The 11416-nt window shown below is 43.6% G+C and overlaps 1 protein-coding gene across 2 annotated transcripts in view; it reads right to left on the bottom strand.

Annotated features, from left to right (window-relative positions):
* Positions 1–11416, bottom strand: part of LOC131928345 (neural-cadherin) — a 103232-nt gene that overhangs the window by 3431 nt on the left and 88385 nt on the right. For both annotated transcript variants that reach the window (XM_059284347.1, XM_059284348.1), the window contains exons 35-44: positions 10037–10229; positions 9457–9633; positions 8593–8826; positions 7623–7815; positions 6314–6510; positions 5466–5760; positions 3707–3899; positions 2652–2881; positions 1819–1950; positions 315–410 (exon numbers count right to left, since the gene is read on the bottom strand). In XM_059284347.1, coding sequence (XP_059140330.1) covers positions 315–410; positions 1819–1950; positions 2652–2881; positions 3707–3899; positions 5466–5760; positions 6314–6510; positions 7623–7815; positions 8593–8826; positions 9457–9633; positions 10037–10229 — 1940 coding nt within the window. The remainder of the gene's footprint in view (positions 1–314; positions 411–1818; positions 1951–2651; positions 2882–3706; positions 3900–5465; positions 5761–6313; positions 6511–7622; positions 7816–8592; positions 8827–9456; positions 9634–10036; positions 10230–11416) is intronic.

Raw genomic sequence — 11416 nt, 5'->3', positions numbered from 1 at the left:
TCTTACATGACAACTGGATTACCACAAAAAAAAAATCTTACATGACAACTGGATTACCACCAAAAAAAAATCTTACATGACAACTGTAAAGGATTACCACAAAAAAAAAATCTTACATGACAACTGTAAAGAATTACCACAAAAAAAAATCTTACATGACAACTGTAAAGGATTACCCCAAAAAAAAAATCTTACATGACAACTGTAAAGGATTACCACAAAAAAAAATCTTACATGACAACTGTAAAGAATTACCACAAAAAAAAAATCTTACATGACAACTGTAAAGGATTACCACAAAAAAAAAATCTTACTTCCAAGAAAAAGTGTTCGACTGATGGGAGTACAGTCTGGCTCCATTGTGGGCAGTTGAATCTTGGACAGGTCATACGCCTCTTTGTCCTCCTCACCTGAAATCATGGTCAATTGTTTGGTGCGTTAAGTCAGTTGAGCCATGTCCTGATTACAGTCACACATCACATGAGCCATGTTCTGATCACACATCACATGAGCCATGTTCTGATTACAGTCACACATCACATGAGCCATGTTCTGATCACACATCACATGATCCATGTTCTGATTACAGTCACACATCACATGAGCCATGTTCTGATTACAGTCACACATCACATGAGCCATGTCCTGATTACAGTCACACATCACATGAGCCATGTTCTGATTACAGTCACACATCACATGAGCCATGTCCTGATTACAGTCACACATCACATGAGCCATGTTCTGATCACACATCACATGATCCATGTTCTGATTACAGTCACACATCACATGAGCCATGTTCTGATTACAGTCACACATCACATGAGCCATGTTCTGATTACAGTCACACATCACATGAGCCATGTTCTGATCACACATCACATGAGCCATGTTCTGATTACAGTCACACATCACATGAGCCATGTTCTGATTACAGTCACACATCACATGAGCCATGTCCTGATTACAGTCACACATCACATGAGCCATGTCCTGATTACAGTCACACATCACATGAGCCATGTCCTGATTACACATCACATGAGCCATGTCCTGATTACAGTCACACATCACATGAGCCATGTCCTGATTACAGTCACACATCACATGAGCCATGTCCTGATTACAGTCACACATCACATGAGCCATGTCCTGATTACAGTCACACATCACATGAGCCATGTTCTGATTACACATCACATGAGCCATGTCCTGATTACAGTCACACATCACATGAGCCATGTCCTGATTACAGTCACACATCACATGAGCCATGTCCTGATTACAGTCACACATCACATGAGCCATGTTCTGATTACAGTCACACATCACATGTGCCATGTTCTGATCACACATCACATGAGCCATGTTCTGATTACACATCACATGAGCCATGTCCTGATTACAGTCACACATCACATGAGCCATGTCCTGATTACAGTCACACATCACATGAGCCATGTCCTGATCACACATCACATGTGCCATGTTCTGATTACAGTCACACATCACATGTGCTATGTTCACAAGGTATCACCATTTATACATAATTGTCATATTGTAACCTGGGTATACAAAACATAAATATGGGAAAAATGTTAAAACAAAGCACATGAAATATCCTTTTTTTCCCATACCTACTTCATATGGTTAGGGTTAAGTTTGTTGATAGGAAAGAGGTAATTATTAGTTAGCAATAAACTTCCAATTGGATTTTTAAACAGTTAATATGAAGATGGGGCGTTGTTCGGGGTGCTATGTCCTTATTCCACTAAATATATTGCTAAGATCAACACTGACAAGTGACAAACTCACCTGCGCCTTCATCATCGTAAATAATGACATTTTCCCGGATATCTTCATCAGGATCAACTTCCAGGATGTATTTCTCACCTTCGTCATTGTGGGGACACAGTTTGTACAGAAGGAAGACAACCAAGGCAATCACTGCAAACACAGACACAATGAAACTGGACCAAGGTCACAGACACAATGAAACTGGGTCAAGGTCACAGACACAATGAAACTGGACCAAGGTCACAGACACAATGAAACTGGGCCAAGGTCACAGACACAATGAAACTGGGTCAAGGTCACAGACACAATGAAACTGTGCCAAGGTCACAGACACAATGGAACTGGGCCAAGGTCACAGACACAATTATACTGGGTCAAGATCACAGACACATTGAAACTGGGCCAAGGTCACAGATATATTGAAACTGGGCCACGGTCACAGACACAATTATACTGGGCCAAGGTCACAGACACATTGAAACTGGGCCAAGGTCACACAGACACAATGATACTTGGCCAAAGTCACACAGACACAATGATACTTGGCCAAAGTCACACAGACACAATGATACTTGGCCAAAGTTACACAGACACAATGATACTTGGCCAAAGTCACACAGACACATTCAATAAAAACTCAGATTAAACACACAATGACCAACATCATGAAATAATTAGGGGTCATCCACAAAAATTTGGAATTATTTTTATTTGGGGGCTGGGGAGGGGGGGCAGAGAAAAATATACTTTTGAGGACGCGTATTGATGGGGGTATTCAGGTCATTGTGTACCTAATCCTAACTGTCAGAAGATGAACCTAACCCTAACTGTAAGAAGATGTATAAACTTACATAAGACAACAATGACGGAGACGAGAATAGCCACTAGAGCGCCATCACTGAGGTCGCCACTTTTGACCTGCTCTGGTGCCAGCTCATCACAGTAGCGTCCACCCCAGCCAGCTGGACATGCACACCTGACCTCCTTGTCCTGGATGGTGCAGCTCACATTGTTGAAGCAGGGGTTGGGCACACAGTGACTCACACATTTCTCTCCAAGCTCCTTCAAACCTTCCTGGCACCTGCACAAACAACATACATGTTGTGTTCAGCTGGGAGGGCAGTTGTGTTTAGCTGGGAGGGAAGTTGTGTTTAGCTGGGTGGGAAGTTGTGTTTAGCTGGGTGGGAGGTTGTGTTTAGCTGGGTGGGCAGTTGTGTTTAGCTGGGACAGCAGTTGTGTTTAGCTGGGAGGGAGGTTGTGTTTAGCTGGGAGGGAGGTTGTGTTTAGCTGGGTGGGCAGTTGTGTTTAGCTGGGTGGGCAGTTGTGTTTAGCTGGGAGGGAAGTTGTGTTTAGCTGGGAGGGAGGTTGTGTTTAGCTGGGAGGGAGGTTGTGTTTAGCTGGGTGGGCAGTTGTGTTTAGCTGGGAGGGAAGTTGTGTTTAGCTGGGAGGGAGGTTGTGTTTAGCTGGGTGGGCAGTTGTGTTTAGCTGGGACAGCAGTTGTGTTTAGCTGGGAGGGAGGTTGTGTTTAGCTGGGTGGGCAGTTGTGTTTAGCTGGGAGGGAAGTTGTGTTTAGCTGGGAGGGAGGTTGTGTTTAGCTGGGTGGGCAGTTGTGTTTAGCTGGGAGGGAAGTTGTGTTTAGCTGGGAGGGAAGTTGTGTTTAGCTGGGAGGGAGGTTGTGTTTAGCTGGCAGGGAAGTTGTGTTTAGCTGGGAGGGAGGTTGTGTTTAGCTGGGAGGGAAGTTGTGTTTAGCTGGGAGGGAGGTTGTGTTTAGCTGGGAGGGAGGTTGTGTTTAGCTGGGAGGGAGGTTGTGTTTAGCTGGGAGGGAGGTTGTGTTTAGCTGGGAGGGAGGTTGTGTTTAGCTGGGAGGGCAGTTGTGTTTAGCTGGGAGGGAGGTTGTTGAACCTACCGACATTGGTGGCTCTCCCACAGTGGGACGCAGGTCCTGCTGCTGTCACACAGCCCCAGGGTGCAGTCGTTCCTCACACAGCCCTCCTTGGTGTTCTGGTTCTCCTCCACTATAGCCATGGTGTCTGGGTCAAAACTTTCAGCGTGGGTCATGGCAAAGTAGCCACCATTGACCCGTACATCCTGGATACAGGCTGGGACAAGAGGGGACATGACAAGAGTACATGACAAGATGACAAGATGACATGACAAGATGACACGACAAGATGACACGACAAGATGACACGACAAGATGACACGACAAGATGACACGACAAGATGACACGACAAGATGACATCACAAGATGACATGACAAGATGACATGACAAGATGACAAGATGACATGACAAGATGACACGACAAGATGACACGACAAGATGACACGACAAGATGACACGACAAGATGACACGACAAGATGACATCACAAGATGACATGACAAGATGACATGACAAGATGACATGACAAGATGACATGACAAGATGACATGACAAGATGACATGACAAGATGACATGACAAGATGACATGACAAGATGACATGACAAGATGACATGACAAGATGACATGACAAGATGACATGACAAGATGACATGACAAGATGACATGACAAGATGACATCGCAAGATGACATCGCAAGATGACATCGCAAGATGACATCACAAGATGACATCACAAGATGACATCACAAGATGACATCACAAGATGACATCACAAGATGACATCACAAGATGACAGGAGGTACATGACAGGCAGCTGAGTTAACATGATAGCGTAGATCAGGGGTCTCCAAACTTTTCAGCCCGAGGGCCGCATTAACTATCAAATATCAGTTCGGGGGCCAGAGTTTCTTCCATGCATCTCTTTGGGGTGGCGGTGTCCCCGTGCCCCCCCCCCCCCCAACGAATTATAATATTATAATTCATATAAAAATATATACATATTTTAAATGCACCCCCAGGAGAACAAGTCTGAAAGAAACACTGGTGGGGGGCCGACAACACACTCGAGGTCCAAGTTTGTTCTCCTTGGGCAAACACAAAAACCCACCCGTCATTTTTTGAATTTGCTTGCTATTCAATGACCTCCATCTGCAGTTCATCTGGGAAACTGGTTACATTTGCTTCAAATGGGTTTTGAATCAGTTTCACTTCTTCTGCCTGTGAATCCTAGTCAGAAAACCGCTACTGAAGCTGCAGCTGGAGGTCTTTGATGATCTCGCAAGCAAATGATATAAGGAACTCAGCTATTGCTTCAGCCATGAATACCTTGCACCGCTGAAAGTGCGTTAAGTTGTTGCCCTGTACTTGTTCCAAAAACATGCTATCCAACGACTCATCCATTGCAATTGAAAAATTGCAAAACTTGTAAGCATTTTTCACTATTTGAGTCAGTGTTTTTATCATTGTGTGCAACGCAGAGGGCAATGGTATTTGCACCCAAAGCTACATTTTCAAATTGTTTTGTATTTTCTGGGCAAAGATTCTCAGCCACTTCTAACAAACATTTTTTTCCGTGAACAAAAAGATCTCTGCGGGCCGGATGAGAGGACCTCGCGGGCCGGATGAGAGGACCTCGTGGGCCGGATGAGAGGACCTCGCGGGCCGCATCCGGCCGCGGGCCGTAGTTTGGAGACCCCTGGCGTAGATGGATGACAGAGTGTAGATGACAGAGTGTAGATGACAGAGTGTAGATGACAGAGAGTTGATGAGAGAGTACTTACTGTTGATGAGGTCATCAATGAGTACAGAAGACAAGCCCACTCCTTGCTTGTAAGCCCCTGAATAAACCCGCCTGTCCACTTTAAAGACGTCCCTTTCCTTCTCATTGGTAGCAGACTGTAGCGTGTAGTTGTAGTTCTTCCCTTCCCCCCCATCAAGGCGCAGGTGGAACTCACGCCCATGCCTTTCCATTCGCAAGACATGCCACTGGCCATTGTTGGCCTTGGCGTGGCTCAAGTCAAGGTGTTTCTCCCCGTCCCCAAGGTTGTAGGTCAGGCGAACTTTGCCCCCATGCAGCTAAAGGTAAATATTGCAAGAGAAATCTAGTTATGGATTGACAGAGGGTATCTACAGTACCATTAGATGTAGTGTGGCCTCTATGACAAGAGAAATCTAGTTATGGATTGACAGAGGGTATCTACAGTACCATTAGATGTAGTGTGGCCTCTATGACAAGAGAAATCTAGTTATGGATTAACAGAGGGTATCTACAGTACCATTAGATGTAGTGTGGCCTCTATGACAAGAGAAATCTAGTTATGGATTGACAGAGGGTATCTACAGTACCATTAGATGTAGTGTGGCCTCTATGACAAGAGAAATCTAGTTATGGATTAACAGAGGGTATCTACAGTACCATTAGATGTAGTGTGGCCTCTATGACAAGAGAAATCTAGTTATGGATTGACAGAGGGTATCTACAGTACCATTAGATGTAGTGTGGCCTCTATGACAAGAGAAATCTAGTTATGGATTAACAGAGGGTATCTACAGTACCATTAGATGTAGTGTGGCCTCTATGACAAGAGAAATCTACTTGACAAATGACAGAGACAAGTCAAGAAAGTACCATTAGACGAAGATGTAGTGTAGCCTCTGTAGAGCCGGAGTCGGTGAAGTCCATTAGAATGCCGGTAGTCTGTCTTGTCCGAAACATCAACTGGACATCCATGTCACGATTGCGCGTCATGCGGCGTGAGTTGAAAATACTTTCCTTCATCTCCCAGAGGTAATAACTGTTTTTGTCAAAGTCTCTCACAGTGGCAGCTAGAAGCACAATATGTTAAGTCAGAAGGTGCTATATGCCCTGTGTCTACACTACAACCAGTGCTATATGCCCTGTGTCTACACTACAACCAGTGCTATATGCCCTGTGTCTACAACCAGTGCTATATGCCGTCTACACTACAACCAGTGCTATATGCCCTGTGTCTACACTACAACCAGTGCTATATGCCCTGTGTCTACAACCAGTGCTATATGCCCTGTGTCTACAACCAGTGCTATATGCCCTGTGTCTACAACCAGTGCTATATGCCCTGTGTCTACAACCAGTGCTATATGTCCCGTGTCTACACTACAACCAGTGCTATATGTCCCGTGTCTACACTACAACCAGTGCTATATGCCCTGTGTCTACATTACAACCAGTGCTATATGTCCCGTGTCTACACTACAACCAGTGCTATATGTCCTGTGTCTACACTACAACCAGTGCTATATGCCCTGTGTCTACATTACAACCAGTGCTATATGTCCCGTGTCTACATTACAACCAGTGCTATATGCCCTGTGTCTACACTACAACCAGTGCTATATGCCCTGTGTCTACACTACAACCAGTGCTATATGCCCTGTGTCTACATTACAACCAGTGCTATATGTCCCGTGTCTACATTACAACCAGTGCTATATGCCCTGTGTCTACACTACAACCAGTGCTATATGTCCCGTGTCTACATTACAACCAGTGCTATATGTCCCGTGTCTACATTACAACCAGTGCTATATGTCCCGTGTCTACACTACAACCAGTGCTATATGCCCTGTGTCTACAACCAGTGCTATATGCCCTGTGTCTACACTACAACCAGTGCTATATGCCCTGTGTCTACATTACAACCAGTGCTATATGCCCTGTGTCTACACTACAACCAGTGCTATATGCCCTGTGTCTACATTACAACCAGTGCTATATGCCCTGTGTCTACACTACAACCAGTGCTATATGCCCTGTGTCTACACTACAACCAGTGCTATATGCCCTGTGTCTACACTACAACCAGTGCTATATGCCCTGTGTCTACATTACAACCAGTGCTATATGTCCCGTGTCTACATTACAACCAGTGCTATATGCCCTGCCAATGCCACCTTACCCTTGCTACACCTGCCACCAAACCAACCAGGTAGACAGGTGCACATGTAGTTGCCGTCCAATGAAGCTTGACACTGGCCATGTAGACCACACCTGGGGTTGGGTCCATTGGTCCCACAGATCTCATCCTCCAGTGGGCAGCTGTTCTGTCCTGTGTTCAGGCCAGGCATTTCTTTGAAGAATAGGTCATACAACTGAAACATGAAGGTCATAAAACTGAAACATGAATAGGTCATACAACTGAAACATGAAGGTCATACAACTGAAACATGAATAGGTCATAAAACTGAAACATGAAGGTCATAAAACTGAAACATGAAGGTCATACAACTGAAACATGAAGGTCATACAACTGAAACATGAATAGGTCATAAAACTGAAACATGAAGGTCATAAAACTGAAACATGAAGGTCATACAACTGAAACATGAAGGTCATACAACTGAAACATGAATAGGTCATAAAACTGAAACATGAAGGTCATACAATTGAAACATGAAGGTCATACAACTGAAACATGAATAGGTCATAAAACTGAAACATGAAGGTCATACAACTGAAACATGAAGGTCATACAACTGAAACATGAAGGTCATACAACTGAAACATGAATAGGTCATAAAACTGAAACATGAAGGTCATACAATTGAAACATGAAGGTCATACAACTGAAACATGAAGGTCATACAACTGAAACATGAAGGTCATACAACTGAAACATGAAGGTCATACAACTGAAACATGAAGGTCATACAACTGAAACATGAATAGGTCATAAAACTGAAACATGAAGGTCATACAATTGAAACATGAAGGTCATACAACTGAAACATGAATAGGTCATAAAACTGAAACATGAAGGTCATAAAACTGAAACATGAATATGTCATACAACTAAAACATGGATAGGTCATACAACTGAACAAGACTAAACAAAGACTAGACAAAGATAAGACAAAAACGAGGCTGACCTTTTTATTATGGATCAGGTTCCTGAGGCAGCCAGTAAAGCCTACAATGGCCCTCCCCCCCAGGTGTTGAAGTTTGATGGGTGTCTGGATCCCCCCCAGGTGAAGGTGAGTGTTGACATTAAGGAAAATATTTTCCCCAGGTGTTTCTCTAGCCACTCTACAGGCCCGGTCATCACTGACAAAATGGTTCTGGTCAGCGGCTTCAATGCACCTGTCTATCACCATCTCCACATACTGAGGATATATATATATTTTTTTATTTATAAATACACCTATCACCATCTCCACATACTGAGGATATATATATATTTTTATTTATTTATAAATACACCTATCACCATCTCCACATACTGAGGATATATATATTTTTTTTTATTTATAAATACACCTATCACCATCTCCACATACTGAGGATATATATATATTTTTTTATTTATAAATACACCTATCACCATCTCCACATACTGAGGATATATATATATATTTTTTTTTATTTATAAATACACCTATCACCATCTCCACATACTGAGGATATATATATATATATATATATTTTTATTTATAAATACACCTATCACCATCTCCACATACTGAGGATATATATATATATTTTTTTTTTTATAAATACACCTATCACCATCTCCATATACTGAGGAAACTGCCATTAACACATGACTGTGTAAAGCCAGAGCAATATGACAACCCTTTCTACAAAACTGTACAAATCTTGAGGCTAGCAAAACTGTACAAATCTTGAGGCTAGCAAAAAAGTTGCCAGTCAAGCTATATGGTAAACTGTTAAGTTGCCAGTCAAGCTATATGGTAAACTGTTAAGTTGCCAGCGTTGAGATTTGGCCAACTCACCTTGCCTCTGCGGTTGATGTCTATGTGATGCCACTTGCCATCATCCAGGCTGTGGATGCGCTGTGTGCCGTGATGATCCTTCCCATCTAATGTTAGGCTGACTGGCCCAGTCCCATGGTCAATGGTCAGTACAGGGTAGCCAGCACGCAGCTCCAACAGGATAAAGTCCTGAGGGCTCTAGAACAAATGGAGCAAGTCTCGTGCACAGTTACAGTACAAAAAGGGCAGTCTTGTTCTCTACATCCAAATAACACAAGAAGAAAGAAATATGTCAGCAGACAAACGAACAGTCAGTCATACTTAAAAAGAAGATCCATGCTACTTTGCTAAGCCAAAAAAGTAAAATAAAATAAGAAAAATACACACCAGGTATCAGCACTTGTACGGCCCATAGTTTTGCTTTAGTTATATATAGCTAGTATCTAGCTTATAATTATGTATAGCTTAGTTTCAGCTTTTATTTTTAAAAAAACATGTATCAAACTTTGACAAAAGTAGCAGGACAAAGAGTACAAGAGTTTTTATAATTGAGCAGAATAATTCCACAATAGGCAGGTCTGTGTCAGTCCAGCCATCTTACCTCCAAGGGGTCTATGTTGACCAATGGACCATTGTAGAAGATGACACCGTTGGGTTCCTTGGTTGTGAACTCAATGCTTGTCTGTGAGGTCTCACACTGCTGCAGGCTCTTGTACATAGCCACAGAGTTGCCACTGAAGGAATGTCTGGTCTGCTGACATCTGGGACCATCAAAACCTTCCAGACACTGGCACCTGTAACACACACAACACATCAGACACAAGCAACACACACAACACATCAGGCACCTGCAACACACACAACACATCAGACACCTGCAACACACACAACACATCAGGCACCTGCAACACACACAACACATCAGACACCTGCAACACACACAACACATCAGACACCTGCAACACACACAACACATCAGGCACCTGCAACACACACAACACATCAGACACCTGCAACACACACAACACATCAGACACCTGTAACACACACAACACATCAGACACAAGCAACACACACAACACATCAGGCACCTGCAACACACACAACACATCAGGCACCTGCAACACACACAACACATCAGACACCTGCAACACACACAACACATCAGGCACCTGCAACACACACAACACATCAGACACCTGCAACACACACAACACATCAGGCACCTGCAACACACACAACACATCAGACACCTGCAACACACACAACACATCACATCTGCAACACACACAACACATCAGACACCTGCAACACACACAACACATCACATCTGCATCACACACAACACATCAGACACCTGCAACACACAACACCTGCAACACACACAACACATCAGACACCTGCAACACACACAACACATCACATCTGCAACACACACAACACATCAGACACCTGCAACACACACAACACATCAGGCACCTGCAACACACACAACACATCAGACACCTGCAACACACACAACACATCAGTCACCTGCAACACACACAACACATCAAACACCTGCAACACACACAACACATCAGACACCTGCAACACACACAACACATCAGACACCTGCAACACACACAACACATCAGACACCTGCAACACACACAACACATCAGACACCTGCAACACACACAACACATCAGACACCTGCAACACACACAACACATCAAACACCTGCAACACACACAACACATCAGACACCTGCAACACACACAACACATCAGACACCTGCAACACACACAACACATCACACCTGCAACACCTGCAACACACACAACACATCAGACATCTGCAACACACACAACACATCAGACACCTGCAACACACACAACACATCACATCTGCAACACACACAACACATCAGACACCTGCAACACACACAACACATCACATCTGCAACACACACAACACATCAGACACCTGCAACACACAA

This window comes from Physella acuta, unplaced genomic scaffold (genome assembly GCF_028476545.2).
Source record: "Physella acuta isolate Inbredline_101_S28 unplaced genomic scaffold, ASM2847654v3 ptg001487l, whole genome shotgun sequence".
Lineage (NCBI taxonomy): Eukaryota > Metazoa > Mollusca > Gastropoda > Physidae > Physella > Physella acuta.
The sequence above is the reverse complement of the archived record's forward strand: the minus strand, read 5'-3'. Positions and strand labels throughout refer to the sequence as shown.